At 37.1% G+C, this 20,846-nt stretch overlaps 1 protein-coding gene across 20 annotated transcripts in view; it reads left to right on the top strand.

The window, feature by feature from the left end:
* The window catches only part of Dtna (dystrobrevin alpha), a 348,780-nt gene that overhangs the window by 281,576 nt on the left and 46,358 nt on the right, over nt 1-20,846 (top strand). For 12 of the 20 annotated variants that reach the window (XM_078030189.1, XM_078030188.1, XM_078030194.1 and 9 more), the window contains 4 exons: nt 2,660-2,743; nt 4,401-4,490; nt 11,937-12,014; nt 12,567-12,659. In XM_078030189.1, the coding sequence (XP_077886315.1) occupies nt 2,660-2,743; nt 4,401-4,490; nt 11,937-12,014; nt 12,567-12,659 (345 nt within the window). Of the gene's footprint in view, nt 1-2,659; nt 2,744-4,041; nt 4,327-4,400; nt 4,491-11,936; nt 12,015-12,566; nt 12,660-20,846 lie in introns of those variants that run through there. The other 8 variants (XM_078030199.1, XM_078030200.1, XM_040273857.2 and 5 more) reach the window with 4 other exon arrangements.

Here is a 20,846-nt window from a genome sequence, read left to right as displayed (position 1 = left end):
AAAACAAGTAAGCAACATGAGGCTAGTTTAAACTTATTCTGCCTTGACCTGAACTCTGAGTTTAAAAAAAAGGATGCCAATTTTATAAAAATGTCTCTGCAAAGATCTTATCCAGAAGAGAGAGAGAGAGAGAGAGAGAGAGAGAGAGAAAAACACTTTGTACTATTCCTTATGACTTCCTCCATTTTGTGGAACTGTTTTGTCTTCTTGAGAGTCAATATGTGTAACATTCCCATTGTGACCTATTTATTGGATTAAGGCAACTTGCCATTTGGCTATGGAGGAAATAGGAACTTCATTCCTTCTGAAAGCCATCATTTGGTGCCAAAGATAGCCATTCTGTGTTCCAAGTGCAACATTTTGATAGTGAACCTTAAACATGAAGCCATTTACTAAGAAATCTCAATTTCAGCTTTGTGATGACCAGGTTCAATTGAGTAAATTTACTGAGCTAGTTAAAAAGCATTCCAGATCCACTTGTTTTCTCAATTTCTGCAAATAGAACAAGATAGGAGCATTTAAAAAAAAAAAAAAAACAGACAAAAGAGAACCAGAAATGAGGAGTCACTTTTATTTTATTTTCAAATTTTTGCAAAGCTACAATGAAGGTGTTCCATTCTGTTTAGTGTTTTAAAATCAGATGTACCTAAATTCATAATTACAGAGGAAATTTGAATAAAATTAGCATCCTGATTATAAAGTGTTTGGCTCAAGAAAGAATTAGTTAAATCAGCCTCAAGTTGCTCACTTATGACAAGATACACCCTAGATAGGTAATGTAAAACATTAAGATCACTTTCAGAACTTAAGTTAATATAACCAGAGTAGATTAAATAGTGAATCTGCTATTTTGACCTCATCCAATAAATAATGTGTCTTATAACACCATTTAGCACCATCTACCAGGAAAACATGTCAAAGAATTGTTGCATATAATACTGACATTTTAATACCTATGGAGTGTCATGTCCATTTCAATAAATACATTGGAATAGACAAGTCTGTTTTCCCCAGAATCTCATCGTTGTAAAATCCCAAACTAACTCTGGTTCTCTAAAAATTAAAGTATTTACAAATTTGGCTTTTAACCAAGCCAACATAAATTGAGTTGATCCTCTGGGCTACTATAAATACTACCTCATCTTCAAGAAATTCTATACTGTCAAATTCAAATATGGAATTAGAGTAAAACCAAAACTTCCTCTGACTCTGAATGATTCCCTGCCTCCTTGTCCATCTCCTGAACGCTGAATCACATCTCACCTTATTGTTCAGTATCTTACATTGAACCTAAAATAAGACCAAAAACTGCTTGGAGATGAGATAGGGATCTTGGCTCCATAGTTTTGTTTGGACTAAAATATTCTTGATAGGGAAAGAGGGACAGAATGAAATGAAGAAAGACCATGGAAGACAGACGCAATGCACTTAATTGATGTTTAGGGCCAAGGAGAATTCTAAAAAATACTGAATCCTGTTTCCTTACACTCATCATATGAATGGAGTGAAGTAAGGGGATACCTTACACCATGCACCCCATCATGGGATCAGTCCAAGATCAGAAACAGTGAGTCCTTGTGCTGTTTCATTGTACCTTCATTTAGAATAAAAAGCAAATCGATGGATGGATAAAGAAAATATGATATATATATATATATTATTATTATTCAGCCATATATAATATATATAATAATATATATATTATTCAGCCACATATTATTATTCTTTATGGCTGAATATATATGGAGTATTATTCAACCATAAAGAAGAATGAAATTATGGCATTTGCCAGAAAATCAATAGAATGGGAGATTATCATGTTAGGTGAAATAAGCCAGTCCCTAAAACACAAAGGCTAAAAGTTCTCACTGACATGTGGATACTAATTCACAATAAGCAGTGGGTAAAGAAGAATAGAAGTTCACTGGATTAGACAAAGGGGAATGAAGAGAAGGGAGGGGGATGGGAATACAAAAGACAGTAGAATGAATCAGAAATAATATATGTGAATACACGACCAGTGTAACTCCACATCATGTATAACCACAAAAATGGGAAGTTATATTCCATGTATGTATGATATGTCAAAATACATTCTACTGTCATGTATAACTAAAAAGAACAAATAAATGTTTTTTTTAAAATTTTATAAACAACAACAACAAAAAAATAAAGAGCAAATAGGGCAAGATATTGTTTGCAGCCTGTGCCCTTTTGTATATTAGAGAGGGCCACTGTCATGGGGAACACAGAGGGGAGTTTCCATGAGCTCAGGAATCCCCCTCTTTCCAAAAGGATGTGGATTCTGATCATCAGGTTTTCCAGCTTCTCCCTTTAGTAGAAGTAAGGCAACAGCCTTCTTCCACATCCTGACCCATTCGAGAACATGATTCAATGAAACACCAAGACTCCAAGCCCATGAATAAACCTGCTCATGTGGTCCAGAGATCTCCCTTCTGTGTTTTACTGAGATGCTACATTCTCAAGGAAATGGAACTTTAAAACACTTGAATAATCTAACTGGAGCATGTCTGTTTTTGTATGGATCCTGAGCAGGATAGAACATCTTCCCATCCCCTATCCTCAAAGGCTGTGGATAGTTTTTCATTTGTGACTCAGCTTTGCTTTAACTGTCCACACTCACTGTATTCTGTTTTAGGCCTCCCAGACCTGTAACCAGCATGAACGACACTCTGTTCTCCCACTCTGTTCCCTCCTCAGGAAGTCCTTTTATTACCAGGAGGTAAGTTCCAATCCTCTTAAGTCCTCTTGTGAAATAAGCCTTGGTTTCATGGCAAGAAAAATATTCTATTGTAAGTCAAGTGCAGGAGACTATTATTGGAAACTGACTTGTACATATCCATCCCAGGTCTTCAATTTCAGTTATTTGGAAGCATTTAAAGAGGGCTGGGATGCCTTTGGGGTTCATGTCATTTCTGGAAACCTGCATTTCTAATCGCCCCCACAGTAAGAATGTGGGGTACGTTCTAATTTCACTATGGATGCACAGGTATTCCACCTCACCGAGTGAGTCATGTTATAGCACATGGAGTGGTCTGTTGGAATTTCAAGATGTGTGGCATGTTATTATATAGATTCTGAAATATCTCATTATTTGAGGCTCCAGATATAAAGGAATCCTCTTCTTGCAAGTCCTCTTCTGGAGTTCCTGAGGCTAGAGGCTGAAGACCAAACTTAGAAGCGTAGTTTCCATATACATAACTTAATGGATGATAACAAGAACTTTTTAAAAGGATGGATGTATGTCTCATCTTTTTTGCACAAGATTCAGGAACAGGAGAAGTGTACTCTCTAACAGTTAGCATTGAAAACATGCAGGGCTCAAGAGGTGCTCTGAGTCGTTTGATCAAATATCACAAATCAAGCACCTGAAAGTTGTTTTGTATATACATGGAGAAGGTTTACAGGAAATCAGGAACAGAGGTAAGGAAAATTGGAGTGAGTAGTTGAACATAAGCTCTCAAATGCCTTTCACCAGAAAAAAAAAAAAGCTCATATTAAAAAAAAAAAAAACATAATCCATCTTTTCCCCAAAGAGTTTTGTAAAGTTCCAATTTCACAAATATCCTGGCATATTCTAGTAAGGATCAGAAGATAGCAAGACTCAGCACACTGTTAATTTTTCCCCTGCATTCCTATATTTGCCCATCAATGGGAACCTGAGAAGAAGATGTTTCCCACCATCCCATAATTATATCAAGCAGAATTAGGACAATGGGCAGTACATGTTATTTCCAACAAGTAGAAATGAGGAGGCCCTGGTACTGTAGAACATCCACAGCAAAATGACGATTTTCAGTCCTCACTAACTTCCTGTTGGTTTTTCCAGAACGACCAGCAAATTCAAAAGAAAACCCTAACCTGTGAAGTCTATAAGACACACAGGCCTGTTCGTCTACCTAGGAAAGGACCGGTGTGATATTTAGAGTAACTGTGCTTTTATTAGGAAGCTCTACATTCTGTAAATGCCAAGCAGAGGTAGACCCCATCCTTACTGAAGGTCATTTTATATCATTTCAGCTCGGACGGTGCTTATGGTGGATGCGTCTAGATGGATAACATGACTTCCTCTACCCTAAAATATGCCTTTTAATGCTTTGAGCTGTTCTGCTTTCTCCAGGGTACATGGTACCCATTAACTTAAAACATGATCATTTCCCTTTTCTCCCATTTTCAGTCCTTTTGGCATGTGCCCTGTGAACCACAGACATGTTGTTTAAAGCGTGCAGTTCTTCCTGTCACCATGGAGACTGGGCCCTGGTTTCTGTGTGAAGGGTGCTGTTCAATAAAGCTCTGTACACTGAATGTGCTTCCTCTCTGAGTGGGCCTTGCTCTGTCCATGGAGGTTTTAATGAGGTCTCATTGTTTGCATCCCTCAGGTTACCTGAGGGGATAAGTGCACCCAGCCCTGTGGCTGAAGAGCATTCGCTCATAAAGCTGTATGTAAATCAGCTTGACCACAGCACACGGTCAGTATGCCAGCATCCCTGAATCACTAATCATAGAAGTAGTTCCCCCAGCTAGATGGCTAGTCTCTCTGTTAGAGCACTAAAATCCTTCTATCGCATGCCCTAGTGGAGATAAAGTTCTTCTGGGATTTAAAGAGCTTCCGTAGAAAATTTTCAACCTAAGCTGGACTTCTCAGCTCTTGTCTTTCTTATTCATTTCATACCTTCATACCAGTCCATATGAAGTGAATATGTAAAGAGTACCGTGCTGGCTCTCATTTGGACAGCTCTCTGATTTTGTGTAATCTCTAAGATCCTAGATGATGACTTCTAAGACACTAGAACTAAAGAGCCATTGAGAACGATCTTTAATGCTAAGTAGGATGTTATGTCATATGGCTGGACCTTACTGCAGTTAAAGAAAGTCTTAAGGACTTAACCAGCCTTAAGACCTTTCTCTTCTACTGGGCGAGGGCCATTTCTCCCCCAGGAAGAACAGTCTGATTCCTGTAGGAGTAGCAATTTCAAAACCAGCTTCTAACTGTCAGTGCTTGGTTTCTGTCACTTGATAATGATGGTGATCCACTTTGCTTTCTGAAGTACGTCAATACACTGAGGTTGATGGAAACCCATCATGCCAGAGGAAGGCATGAGTTAAAGGCCCTATTCTTTCTATGGTTGGAACAGGACTAAAGATATATTACCTAGAAGTCTGCCCTCAACCCCACTGCACCCCCAACTGCCCCCTTTAAAATCAAATTAAACGGAAGCAGGCCAAGAACAGTACTGTTCAGTATTAGGGCAGCATTAATAAAGTAGGGAAGCTGGCCATGCAGGTATTTTATTTAGCCTGAGTTGTTAGTCTTTTGTACTTTAACTTAGAAATCTCAGAGATCTTAGAAAGATAAAACAGAGTGAGGATGAATTAAAATCACCATTGCAAAATCCTCTCTCCACACTCCTGGCATTCCCCACCTAGAGTCCTTTACAAGTCTACCACTTTGATCTTCAAAAGGCACTAGGGTGAATCTTTGAAGTCTTCTGACATCTGAGTAATCCACCTCACACAGATTTACGAGTGTGTACCTCTGGTTACCACCACCATCTGTCGCATCCCCTATTCCTTTTCCAGTGATATATTTGATACACTTTTCCATTACTTAAAAGAAGGGATTCTCAAAGGCACTCTCTTTTAGTCCTTTGAAGTCCTCTTGTGAGTGTGTGTGTATCTGTCTGAGTGTGTACACATGCACATGTGTGCACTCAATGCTGATTAGCAGTTAGGTAGGATGTGGGTCAAATAATATAAATTATAGACATATTCACCTCATTCATTTTCTTGATCATTTTTCTATGTTCTTATGCCAAGATTGTTTTCTTGTAAATTTATAGGAAAGAATGGCTGGATTGATGGCCATCGATCATGCTCACTAGGAAGAGGCCTCCAATAGCTAAACATGGCAGCCAGCAATCTTATCTAAGCTTATGAAAGATGACATAGCCTTACTGCAAATATCATCGCAAGGACTGACCACAAAGCCAGGCTCCATATGGCCCTCTCTCCCGTTCACTGCCCACAGCCTCGGGCCTCTGAGGATCTTCTTTCTTTGTTGGTGCCTCTTGTAAAATCTTAATTATCTTTCCAAAATCCTGGTTTAATTTATAAGAGAGTTAATTAGGCCTTTCCTATGATAAATAAACTTCTTTGATTATGGCCCAACTTCTTCATTGGCCATTATAAGGCACACTGGAAGTTTGAATGACTAGTTTCTTTTACCTCTGATATTAGAAATATTGCTTAAAGACTTCACAGGTATTTTCATAGTTGCAATTTCTAAGGTGGTAATCACTCACAAAAGGAAGCTTTTGGGCTATTACACAGAGCACCTAGCCAGATCCTATCATCCTGTCATTATTAGAAAATGACTTGGAATTCATATAGTGTGCTGAATGCAGTCTAATATACCATTTTCTGGTTCATTGCAGTCACACTGGTTATTACTGACATTATTAGGCTCTATAATACCTATGAGGAGGGCTCTCCACCCACCTCAAGCACTTCCCAAATCCTAGTTCTTCCTGGTGAAGTAGCATTTGGTGGTGGTTTTTGTTGGTTGACTCTTTCTTGGTCATTGGGTTAACTGGGTTGCGTTTTCATCCAAAGAAAAACTAACTCACTGTGGGTTTTTTTTTTAATTTTTTTTTTCCAAATGCTTTTGCTTACCCAAAGATTATTTACCTAACAACCAAGGCTTTTAATCTGAATTAAACTGTTCAAACTAACTTTCAAGCATTTGTGATTTGGTAATCAAAAGTGTCTAGAAATAAAACTGACATATTGAATGTAGCTTTGCTTCTGAAAATCAAAAGTTTTCTCCATGACTATTTTTTTTTCTAAGAAGCCTATCCATTTCCAGTCATAAAAATGGAGAAATAGATAAATCAACATCTGACACCACCCTGAAGATGTCTTCAGTCTTACACTGTTCTGGGGATATTGTGTGAAATTACATGAAATTTGAAATAATTAGCCTCTGTAGATAATTCTTTATTCCATGTATCCCTAGAGCCACGTATGCACTAGATTTTTTTCAAACTTGAATTCACTCAGTCTTTGCACTCAATTCTAACAATTTCCTATATTTAACTGTTAGTGCATAATTAAAACCACAATCACCTCTCGTTTTTTCCTTTGTTAACCTTTTTAATCTTACTAACATGCTTCAGGTGATTTTGGTACACACCCTGCACTCAGCACACTCTTCTATAGGTTCTGTTGGCAAAATGCAATTGTTATGACTTGATAATACTGGGGGACATCATAGTAAGCAGGATTGGTACCTGTTCAACATGAGACAACATTTATGCCTGCCTGACTTGATTGACATTTAACTTTTCTACTAAGATGCTAACCTATTTTTTATATGCTTGCTGGTTTGCATATAAGAGACATTTTACATTCCAGTTCTAAGCTACTAAAAGCTTAGAAAAAGAAAGTGAAACAGGATGTTTCAGAAAATTATCTGTTAAAACTGATCAATGGACTCTAATTGTGCTTAATTAGTTTGGTGACTTTGTTACTAAACTGTGTAAATTGTAGTGAGAAGCAAAATTTTATTCACAAGTGAAAGTTACTTAAGGAGGGAGTCAACTTTACAAATCCTTCTTTACAACTCCAAATACCACACAGGTTTATTCAAGAATCAATAGAAATAAATATTTATTTTAAAATATTGTGGTAATAATTATATTTCCTATTACCCAATTTGATCATATAATATTCTTATCCAGACTTTTTAAATACTGTGCTCAGTAGAAGAAAAAAAGTTATTTGACCAAGACTGATATAGTGATCCAACATAGGCATAAGTGACTTTTAAAAACACATTCAAGGTTCAGGTAAGACTCCAGGGAGAATTTGTGTATAATTTTGTTACCTTAGGATTTCCTAAAAATGTTCGCACTAAACTAAAAATACTGGCTTTGGTAGTTACCAAAACTAAGGGGAGAATTAAAAATAAACAAACATGAATATATCTATCCTTCCAGAATCCATTAAGTCATTGCATATCTGTAGGCTTTTATATGAAACTTTTGGGAAAAGGCTATTTATCATTAGATATGCTGTTTTCCAGAGAGGTTTTTAAAAGTAAATTGCTGAAGATATTTTAGGGGAAAAAAAATAAAACACAATCTCAAGGAATATTCCCTGCCGTTTTGCCTCCTGCAGAACACACAAATTGTAAAATTTCCTGCCGTGCCCTCCAGGGTAAACAGCAATGATGATATGTGTGCAGAGGGACGTCTGTATAACTTGCCATGAGCCTGGCAGAAAAAAAAATGAGATATACGTATACATATCATATATATATATATGATTTGGGAATGTGGTCTTGCTTCTCCTTGAGACTTAGATTAGGAAAGATGTTATCAGCCATGTGGAGGGAGGAAACCCCAAGTAGTTCCCAGTTTCAGAGGCTGAAAGGAAGAGTGCATTTCGATTTGAGACAGGGCAAAGAGCAGCTTTGGGAGCAATAGCTAGAGTTGTATAATGTCATCATTGCATTCTGACACACTGAGATGCTGTCAGTGCTTCTGGGTGAGGAAGAGGTGCCATCCATGTGCCTGACCCTAAAGCCCATAATCAACTGGAAATACCACTTCACTTCTCTATGCAAGCCACCCAGCTACAAGATGAAAATTTAAAAATCTAAACTATTCCATGAAACAGTAGGAGAGCACATTGCCTCAAGGAGTCATGTCTTCACAATTCAGAAGAAAAAACAAAAAAAGTTCACTTTGCTTCCCTTCTTCAAGCTCCTGGGGAGCAGCAGAAGGGATTCTGGGGAAGGTACCTCAGGTGGGAAGACTTTAAAGACTCAAGTTTAAATAAAAACCTGCCTCTAACTCAACTCTCTGAAGTTCCTGATCCATTTTATTTTGAAAGAGTAGCTATGTTTTTCTGGTGCCCTTGGCCACCTTCATGCATGGTCATATTCTTGACTTCCCAGAAACAAGTAATGAGAATTTAAATCTAGCTCCAGGAAGTGTAGAAACTATGTGAACAGTAAGTACCCAAAAGGCAGAAATGCTCCTGCTCCTGTAGCAAAACAAAATAATTTATTTCCACAAACTCAAAAATGTGCATGGTATCACCCTTATATTTTTCAGCAACAGGTTTTTCCAAGAATTCATATGAGGAGGAAAAAGAAAATGAAAGGATTTAAATGATTCCCTCAAGCCAACACTGGCAAGGGTCAGTACAAAGAAAATAACAAAACCCAAAGAGATGTGTCTACTTAGAATATCTGCTCATCTCTTAGAGGAAAAGAGAGATCCGGAAAGAAGAGGGAAAACAGGGTAATGGAGGAGAGGAAGAAAGAGAAAAGGCCAAATAGTTAAAGAAAAAGAAATAAGGCCACCAAAGAAAAACTAATCAGTTGCCTCCTTCCTGACACCCTGTCCCCCACTGGGTACTTATATCAGCAAGCTCCTCCATGTTTGTGGAGTGACCAAGTGGTGGGAAGATCATTTTTGGGCTTTACCACAGCAACCTTGCTTTCCTCCCATAAAGCACCACCAGAACAGTTTGTAGCAAACATATTTCTTTGGTTGATTTTCTTGAGTTCCTTTTCGCTCTTTTTCTTCTCTTTTCTTTTTATCTCACACATTCAGCATCAGTGGATATACATGGGTAACTATTAGATTGGTTTAAAGAAATACTGCTACACTGTTTCTGGCATTCAAAGAACAAAGAAACACAATAAGGCAGGGAAATCTTTTAGTTGGGAGGAAAGAATCATTGATATTTTACACAGTGTTCCAAATGGTTTTGCAAGCATCTGAAATCAATTATACGATAGATAAATCTACCTTAAGTCAGAAAAAAAAAAGTCACTGAGGATATTGGGCAATAGAAAGACTACAGTAGACAGGTTTGGGATATTGTGTTGGTGGGATAAGGGAACCTTACTGAAAACACCACCTATGAGGGGTTAAGGTGGTCTTTGACCCTGATGGGCATATTTCAGTCTTAGAATATAAAGATCAATATGCTGGGGGAAAAATAAGGCCATCAGGAAAGAAGAGTCTCCTAGAACATTCATCTCATTTATTGTTTTCAAAGTTGTAACGCTCTATCGCTGGGCATGTTGACTGTAGTTAATAGCATAGAATTGTGTGCTTCAAAATTGCTGCAACAATAGGATTTCAGCCGGGCTCCGTAGCACATGCCTGTAATTCCAGTGGCTTGGGAGGCTGAGGCAGGAGAATGGCAAATTCAAAGCCAGCCTCAGCAACAGCGAGGCGTTAAGGAACTAAGTGAGACTCTGTCTCTAAATAAAATACAAAATAGGGCTGGGGATGTGGCTCAGTGATGGAATGCCCCTGAGTTCAATCCCTGATACCCCCATATATCCCCCCCCGAAAAAAGAACAGGATTTAAATATTTTTACTACAATAAAAATAAGTATATGATATGATAAATGTTAGTTTGATTTGATCATTCAATAATGTGTACATACATCAAAACAAAACATCACATTGCACCCCACACTCTACTTTAAAGTCACTTTTCTTTTATGTGCAGCTATACTTTTTAAGCACAGAAATACTTTGTGTTACAGATGCCCATCTAAAAGGCCAAGTAAATATGCCAAATACTCACAAACACCATCGGCTACTCTATGCATGACATTTTCTTTATAAATCAAATTTGACATAAATTTATGAGATTTCACTATTTAAGGAAGCTTTTGTATACACTGTTACAAAGTAATAATACTAATCACAATGTGCATAATTCTAAGGCTATTCATTTATACATGTCTGTTTTGCATTTCTGTCTGAAAAAGTGGTACTTTGTAGTACCTTAAAATTTGTAGCTAAAAGTTTTGTAAGATTTTAATACTTTATATATAATTGAAAGAAAATTGTGGCAAAACCCTATACTTTTAGATAGCATGCTAATACTTGGTATTTTAACAAAATTGGACAGTTTACCTTTGTATTTTCCATGAAGTATGGGATAGTTTTAGGTACACCAATGTGTGGGGAAATTCTTAACCTACAAAGGAGCAAACTCTCTTAAAACAGTTGAAATACCATATATCTAATGGTATTTAGTATATTATATTACTAAATACCATTAAATATTATATTACTAAATATTACTAATCTAGTTGAAATACCATATATCCCAGGGAAGTATGCCTATTCATCACAGTAAATCTTGGGTGACTTTGGTTGGCTTGGCCACACTTGATTAATTATAAAACAATATTTTAAACCTTAAAATTGTCCTTTAAATTACTAAATGAAATTAATATTCCTATGTTAAAAATGGCTTTAGTGACAGGACTCTATTCACTACTTATATATCAATATTGACATAAGAAACACGAATACACGTATAATCTCCAGAGTATATTTTTCTGTTTCTCTGACAGTTTTCTTTGTAACTTCTCAGTCAAGGTCGAGTGACTTGTGCTTAAAGTAGTAAAACACTATTAATATGACAGCCATTTCTAGGTACTCTTCAAGTCTATGCAACATAGACAGCTGGAAAATTTAGGGACGACAGAAGAATTCCTTTAGAGTGGGATCTAAAGGTTGGCAGGACTTGGTGAACTACTGGACTGTTTTCATGCTAACCTCTAATGGATGTTGAGAAACTTTTCATGATGTCTAGGCATATGAAATATAAATGCTCACTTACTGAGCAAGCAGCAGAGGTCAGATCTGGAATTGAGGTGGCCTCTGTAAAAAACTCTAATTCCAGTTCTCAGACCAGGTTTTCACTCCTAGTGGAACTCTGTGGAGATCTGAAAACATCTTGAAAGTTTCAAAATATTGCCGATCTTTGCAAATAGAGCTTGGATCTAGCCTTGGGAGTTTCTGTTGCCGGTTTCTGTCTTGAATGCGTTGCCGTGTTTACGCTCTTCTTGGCTTTCCCATCTTATTAACCAGCTCTCCTCCCAAGGACAGTGAAGTAGAGCAGAACAAAATGCTGGCTAGGGCTGCTCCAGCTTTGCTGAAGGGCAAAGGGTAAGTTACAGCCAGAGTGCACTGGAACCTTGAACTAACCAAACTAAAAATGGAGTTTCTTTTGCAAAAATGCTCTGTGAGTGAAAGAGCATATTCAGTTTAGTGAAAGCAGTGACCTGTCATAACCCAATTAACAGCACCAACTAGTTATTTTGTGTGGACACATCTGTGTTGTTATCCACTTTCTAATAGCCTTTGTTTTTCTTTTAAATGACTAACCTGATGATATGATTTTCAAAAAAAAAAAAATTGCTTTGCTTGCAACCTCTTACAGTACAGATGAATTCCTTGGCCTTCATGGTCAAAGAATGCAGATCTGTTTTCCAAAATAAGTTGTTCAGCCTAAATGGAAGTCTTCATTTGTAAAGTTAGTCAAATGAAATTGTGAATTTCTTTGCCTGGGTTTTGCTCGTGTTTTTCTTAGAACATTGTTTAGACGCTCCCTTTACTGCCTCGGTTTTCCAGAATTTTTTTTTTTCTACCACAGACTCACTCCTGCTTGTCCTGCTCATTTCTGTTCACCTCTCTTTCTTTCCTCCTGCCCTGTTTCAGGATACAGTACAGCCTGAATGTGGCAGACAGGCTAGCCGATGAACATGTTCTCATCGGGCTGTATGTCAACATGCTCCGGAACAACCCATCATGGTTAGTGCAGGTTTGGCTTCTTGACTGTCCTTAGAAAGGGGAACAGTCTGAGCTGGTGACAAGGAGTCTTAGCAAGGGACAGAGCCACGGCATGCCAAAGGTGTCACGAAGATACTTTTCACCTAATTCAATATAGAAGTCTTTTGCCATGTTAGTTTGGATATTTCCCTTGAATATATCATAGAATTTGTAACCTTGTTTATGTCTTAGCTAAGGTGAAAACTTGTGCGAATGGGTTTTGTGCCAAAGATGAGCATTCAGGTGGATGCAGGACACTGGGTCCCACCAGTCGGTTCTTTGCTATTTCCTATCAGATGACCACAGGCTGGTGATGCAGACACTTGTCTCATTCCAATGACATGCTAATTTGTGAAACAACGCCCTTTCACTTAACATAGAACTGAAAAAGAACAAAAGTAGTATGATAGGATCATATGGAAATCATTTCTTTGTCTTTCAACAATTCGATTACTTAAGAACATATCTGAGTACCATACTGATGAAGCTTGCTTTCAAGTCCCAGAACATATAAAGTTTGCTTTCAGATGTGTAAATATGGAATTCAGGTAGCCCTGTATGTTAGGATAAAGGTATTCATGAAGTTTTTCTATTTTAATTGTGACATAGGAGATTGGTTAAAACTACTTGATTTTCTTAATAAATGTACATTTGCAATTTGAATGAAAATGAGAGAACAGACTATACACTTAGATGTATGTTTCAATCCAGGTTAGGCTACTATTATACAAGAATTATTTAGCCAACCAATTCTTTGGAAATATTTTAATTTTGCTTAACAAATCCAATTTTTTCTGAGCTAAGGGTCCATAATTTTTCTGAGGTTACCACTACTAAGTGAACCAGTGGGTTAAATTCTCATTAAAGTGCTTTCCACCTTCAGCATTAGCAGGTCCCCTTTCCACTTCACAAAGGCATCCCTGAAACACTTAGTGTCCACTGCTTGATGCTCACCACTTCATTTCTAGAACTCTCTCCTACCTTGACTATTTCCAAAGTTCCTTTCTATTACTGCTTCTGAGGCCTTAGACCTATTTTTGCAAGATTAGCCCAAGACAATTTTAGGTTTGATGAACTAGTGAATGTTCATTTGTTTTAATAGATTAATATAATAAATACCTATTAATTTGTGTGTTTAAAAATGTATAAGCACGCTAATTTAATCCTCTCCTTATGGAATAGGAATATACTCTTCAGCTGACTAAACCCATCACTTTGTTCAAATTCCCTGAGCTTCTGGATTCAGTAGCAGCTACTTTTTCATAGCTCAACCGCTCAAAATTACAAGACTGCCTTAATCTTATTACCAACAAATTTAGTACCCTGATGTTAATGGAGCTGAAAGAATAAAGAATTATTTTTTTTAAAACGTATCTGTAATCTTCAAAGAATTCAGTCAGTAGAGATTCAATCAAAAGGCAGTGATGTGATAGCATTCCATCCTCTCCCCCATAATTCTAAGTGCATCCCAGTCATTTCAAACACTCTTCTTTGACCTTTTCTTAATTAAAGCTGTAACAAAGAAATCTCCAAAGAGGAAAGCTCAGAGTTTGTCACTACCAACCATTACCCTACTCAGATGATTAATCATATTGACTTGATGATCACTTAAGATCATCATACTGTCTCAGTAGAGACACCTTACATCTGCCTGATAAAGCTACAAGGGATTTATATTTTGAAAACAAAACAGCATGTAAGACTGATCAATGAAGCAGGCTCCATTTGAACAGCTGCTTTCATATTTCTCATTGCTTTTTCCATCCCCTTAATAAGTTCCAACTTCTTCAGATTTCTCATTTTTTCCCCTCCATTTCCTTTATGTTTTATTAGGTCTTGACAATTTCTCACACCTGTCATGATTTCATATAAATGATATAGTGATCTATCACCTTCTATATTGTCATCAGAACTCTAATTCTTGACCATCATTCAAAACGGTGAGGTATATAATAATGGTAATAATCATAAGAGCTACTATTTTTAAAGCACTTGCTTCATGTTAAGTTCTGCTAAAACTTTATGCACATGATTTCTCTGAATCCTTAGAGTAACTCCACAGAGTAAATACAGCCATTCCCATTTTAAAAATGAGCAGAGGAATCATTTTAAAGAGTTTACCTGACTCTTTCATGGTCACACAGCTATTAAACAGTGAGCAGAGATTTTAACTATTACCCATCCAAGCTCACAGCCACTGTGCTAACATCACTTTTTGTAAAACCTGCATCAACACTTGCCCTCTAGGAAGCTTTCATGGGTAATTTCTCCACACTGCAGCCTACACATATTTACTTCTGCAGTTGCATCTCTTACTGTGTGATTTTTTTTATTTCCCTTTAATAAATATTTTTGAACACATATAGGTCAGAAAAATGGTGGTTGCCTGTAAGTTAACTTCCGTCAACTAGCTCCATGAGTTGTGACTTCTCGTAGTAATTCTAAGCTTCTAAAAAGACAAGAATTTTGTTTTCATTTTCTTTTATCTCATCAAGATAGAATGGAAATAATAAATTCTGCATTTATGAAGTGCTTTATAAATGACAGGGCCCTTTCCCACACATTATTTAATTTACTTTTTCCAAGTCCTAGAAGGTTGGATATTGTTTCCATTTCCCTATAAAGAAAATGCAAGTCCCACCACATTAAGACCTCATCCAAGGTTATATGTCTTTAGGGGCTTGCACACAGGTTTTCTAAAACTAGCCACCATCCATTTTCTTCCCCATTCCTTCCGGCTCCTGTCTGCATCCTTCATGAGATGCTCAGCAAATGGGCACCTCCGTTGATCTCCATCAAAAGGTTGGTCTCTGCCACTATTCAGACAGGCTCCTGACGTGGGAATCTTGTACTCTTCTATCCTATATTAACTACTTAACACCATGGGAAAGTGGCCATGTGTAAGTAGTCCACTGCTAAATTAAAGAAACACTCAAGTCATTGCTGATTCTGATGTCAGATAAGCCACGTAAGATAACGGCAGCTCAGGGGAGAACTTCTGCTACTGCCTTCCTAAATTAAAAATAAAAAAATCCTTTATGGCTTTTAAACACCTTCTCCAATTCAGGTAGGAGGTATCTCAAAATATACCACAGTGGGACTTTTCTGCTCTCCCCTAAATTCACCAAGTGTCTGGGTTTACCAGAGACTTACAGGGAAGTGTCTCTGGCTGGCAGACCAAAGATTAGAAACAGACCTAGAACTTCTACCTCCAACCACAATTATATTCCACATGTTTATCATTCAGAAGCTTCTAGCATATTTCTTTTAACTTTGGAAGGGACGGAGGGAAAACAGCTAATGCTCCAGTCTGTAGTTCACTGTCACAATCGATTGCTGACATTTGGTTAGACTTCTCATAAAACTGGGTTAAAAATGTTCTGCTTGTGTTTTCCTCCAGTACAAGAGACTGTACTTTTGTAATGCCAACAGATTTCTTGATAAATGGATTGATAACCCAACTAGCTTGAAATTGTTCTACAATATTTTATACTTGGTAAAAAAAAAAAAAGACACATACCACATTCTTAAAATACCCACTTCTGGATTTCATACATGAGGTCTAAACTTTCATCAGCTTGCCTGCTGGATTCCTACTGCACTTAGTTTACAACCCAGACCCCTCACCAGGGCCTACAAGCCCTTGTGTGAGCTGCCCCTCGCCTACCCCTCCCCAGTCTCAGCTCTCATGAGGTTCTCCCTCTCCATCAGAATATTTAGTCACATCAGCATTGAATCAATTCCTAAGTCAAGCCAAGCTCTTTCCTGCATCAAGACCATGATGCTGGCTCTTCCCTCTGTCTAGAACATTCTTCCTCGTTGCACTGCTACCCACCTTCGATATGCATGTGTGCTGACTCTTCTGGATTCCAATCTTAGGTTAAAGGCACCACCTCTTGTAGGTTCCTATATAAGTCACTGTCATGGTATATTGTTTATTTCTTCATCTTAACCGTCATCCTTAGGTGGATGGGTGGGTGGTTGATTTACCATCTATCTTCCCCTCTATGGGAAACAGATCCTCTCTGGCACCTAACACAGTTCTTGGTGTTCAGTAGGTGCCCAATAAACACCTGCAGATGTAGAATATTGATAGTGCTGTACCTAAAATTCCCTCTTACCCTGAAAAAAATTGTCAGGATATGCAGAAATTTTTTTTAACATAAAATAAATATTTTAACAATAAAATAAATATTTTTACCATTAAAAACAATCATCTGTGTAGAGTAGCCCTTATTACCCCTTAGTATAGAAGTATACAGCAGATGGAAAAGTAGACCATTAAGCTTTATGTAGATAGAGGGGCTAAATGTGGACAAGCACCAGCAATTCACTGATGTGGCAAAGCCAATTAATAGGGGTTAATAAAATGAAAAATTAAAAGTGATATTGTACAAGAATTTTAAAAAAAATAATGCTCTCTGATCTCTTCCACTTTTTATTAGTTTGCTAAGGCTGCCATGACAAAATACCACAGACTGAGGGACTGAAATTTATTTTCTCAAAGTTCTTGAGGCTGTAATCCCAAGATCAGTGTGCCAGCAGAGTTGGTTTCTCCTCTGTCTTTGGCTTGCACCTCACTACTGTGTCATCAAATAACCTTTTCCTTGTTCCCATGCATACCTAACATCCCTTCCTCCTCTTAAAAGAGCATCAGTCATGTTGTATTAGAGCCCCATCCTTAAAATTTCATGTAACCCTAATTACTGTTTTTGAAGCCCTATCTCCAAAATAGTCACTTTCTAAAGTAGGGCATTGGGACATCAATATATTAATTTGGCGGGGGGGACTAAATTCAGTTCAAAACACACTTCAACATTGAATCCACTAAACTGTATGCCTTTAGTATTTTTAATGTGTTAACCAAAGATTTGATTGAGAGTGTGACCTTGATTGTAACATAGTGAGTTGTTAAGGTCAGAATCTTGATAAAAGAGTTTGAAGATATCCCTAGGAGGAGACATTATAATGGTAAGCTTTTTAATTATTATTATCCATGAAGAATTCCATTCCATTATTTCCTGTCTATTTCTTACAAACCACTCATTAAAGGATCATAATGTTGAGGTTTAGTCCCACGAAAACACTGCTCAGGCCCCAGTACCATTTCATTCTTCTCCACCCTTACTCTCTCATGCTTGGTGACTCCTAACTGTCTGAACAGTGCACTTTCCCATAGCATTTTGCTCTCAATCACCCGCAAAAGATTGGAAACAATCTGAAAAAGAAACCCTCCAGTTAAGTATTAAATAATAATGCCTCCCTAGACAATAATCTTCCCATTAGCTCCTTGTATTTTAATAGAAGACCAGAAAAGAGACTGGATGGCTTTAAAATTAAGCTCTAATGATAATATTCCTAGATAGATAGGAAAAAATACCAAGGAAAAACTAGAGAAGCATTTGTGGTGCCCCTTGGATCACAACAATTTGGGGTTGACTGTCCCACCCTGGAAGTCAGATCAGGCCCACAAGAAATCAAAATGTGAACACATCATGAGTTCTCAGAAATTGTTGCTGAATCACAATTTAGTAAGTCCTGGCTTAGATGGGGCCACTTGAGTGTCCTAGATTGTCATTTGAAATCACTGGCAACGAACTCCATCCATGCATATAAGAGAGAAAATGGAGAGCTTTCAAAATAATGGATTTCTCCACTCTGAAAGGCTGTCAACACAGCAGCCACTTTTTAATTCATCATAGTCTTGTAGCAAGATTACTGAAAATAAAGTCCTGAAATTATTAGCTAGCAAGGGAGGAAGGGTTGGGATTGGTACATATTTTAATGATTCAGGGATTATTGGCTATTCATTCTCAACTGTTTGTAATTGAAGTCTTGAAATAATGGAATCCATCAGAAGAATGCCTCATTCACCTTTGTATAATTTGAACATACTGAAAAGGAACATGTGGACTCATAAATTTTTTGTGTGCACAGAGGGGTAATATATCATACCAGCTCTCGTTCACACAGTGTGGGGGGAAGGAAAGCATGGAATATGAGTTATCGCCTGCTAGACAGAGCCCCATAACTTCACAACTTACATTGCTAGGAGACTTTTTGAATGTAACCTTCAGATCATTTACACTTGCTGGTCATTCATGATAAAAATTACATTAAGAGGTTTTCATCAAGTTGTCTTTGTTGTTTATCAAAACACTCATGAGTATTTCTGTCAAAGTCAGCCCTCTTTTTTCTTAGTTTTTAGTCATAGTGGACACAATACCTTTATTTTATTTTCATGTGGTGCTGAGGATCGAACCCAGAGCCTCTTATGTGCTAGGTGAGCGCTCTACCACTGAGCCACCACCCCAGCTGTTCAAAGCCAGTCTTAAGCAAACAGATCATCATCCTGGGCTTGGATTAAAAGTCCCTTTTGCCTGTGCAAACTGTGTTGAATTAGGCAGATAGTCTCTAATATGCCAGCAAGAAGTGAGAAACATGTTAAAATCAAAAGAAATGGGCTCTTTGGTAGTCATGTTTGAAGCAAAAACAGTGTAACTTGCTCTTTCTTGTTGGAACTACACTAAGAAACTTAGTTATTTTTAACTACTGCAGAGTGCAGACATTGTTTTATAAAGACCAACATCTGCTTTAAAGTACCAATTTTCCAGAAATAATTCTGTGTTTTGCTATGAAAATTATTTTCTTATTCCAAGTCTAAATTTGTGTGCTGATTGAGATCTCAATCTACTTTAGGAGACGCTACACATTCTGTGAGCCCCATTTCCTAGAATTTTTGGTCTTCAGGGGAATGTTTATAAAAATATCACACATGCTAAGTTAGTATCAGTTAAACTCTCATGAAAAATATTTCTTTTATATGACTTACATCTGGGCTTTACTTCATGTATTTGGATTTCCCATTTTGTCTTCTAGATCCTTTCTACTCAAAGTGTTCTTCAGTATCTCTTGGGATCTCATAAGAATTCAGGTTCTCAGCTCCCAGGCCAAAGTCTACCACTGCCCACTACAGAATTCAGAAACTGCCTTTTCACAAAATCCTTAAGAAATAGCTCTGACTTTAAAGTTTGAGAAGCACTGATCTGGACCATACAGATAGTAGATGAAATTTTTGAAAGAAACAAGAATTGTTAACAAATCTATACAAGATACTTATGAGGCAAAACAGTAATACGGTACTATCTAAAAATTTTTAGGTTATTAATGTGTCACTCACAATGATGATACATTGACATCTTTTACATGTATTACCACTTGGACAAAAGAAAATAAATACCTCTTTCTGAGAATGAAGCTGTGAGTTGGTAAATAGGGAAATTTAGAAATATTCTAGTTTGTTACTGTAGCCCAGAAAAGGGGCTAAATCTAGAGTGAATGTATTCAGGATTAAAAATAGGTATAGTTTATATTTGTGATGGGTACAGAGAGAAGCAGAGATAACGGAGACAAGAAAGTCTTCCAAACGTCCAGAAATAGATTTATAGTGATGCATTAGCCAACCAGGGGAGAGCTATTTTGAAGTGGCAGGCCAACATACCAGAAGTATGTAATGAACTTCACTCATTCTCTCACCTTAGAATAAAAGTTTAAAAATTGTGTCTCATGTTTAATTTATATGTAAATGCACATATAAATAGTTGTATATTATTCATGTGGCTCTGAGTCTTCCCAATGGATAATTCTTATAACCTTAATATTGGTATGGAAGTGTGTCTTTTAAAATGTATAATCATGAATGCTAATGTTTTTATTAAGAAACGAAAGTATAAGAGCCAATGGAGAAGAATACAGTATGTTTGGAAATGAGAAGAACCAGTTTCTAATCTTGATTCTGACCGATGTACACCATAATAACTGATAAGACAAACTAAGACCAATTAATCTGTTAACAGGATTAGTGTTATTGGTATGTTTCATAGAACTTCTTTTTAATAGTACCCCAAACTGAAGCTTGAATGAAGGGCTTCAGAAGACAAAGTTTTCTGAAATTTGGGAACACTGATAATACTTCTACCTGTCCTAGTTTTCAGGGATTCAGAACAGCTTAGTAAAAAAAAGTTTCTATAAATTCATAGTAGACACTAAACAATTACCATTAATGTTATGGGGAGCCACTTCTTTGTAAATATAAAAAGTAAATTACCTGGAAAGTAAATATTATAGATATTAATATTATAGATATTAGAGATAAGAATTGTATTAGCT

The sequence above is a fragment of the Ictidomys tridecemlineatus genome, chromosome 13 (assembly GCF_052094955.1).
Source record: "Ictidomys tridecemlineatus isolate mIctTri1 chromosome 13, mIctTri1.hap1, whole genome shotgun sequence".
NCBI lineage: Eukaryota > Metazoa > Chordata > Mammalia > Rodentia > Sciuridae > Ictidomys > Ictidomys tridecemlineatus.
The sequence above is the reverse complement of the archived record's forward strand: the minus strand, read 5'-3'. Positions and strand labels throughout refer to the sequence as shown.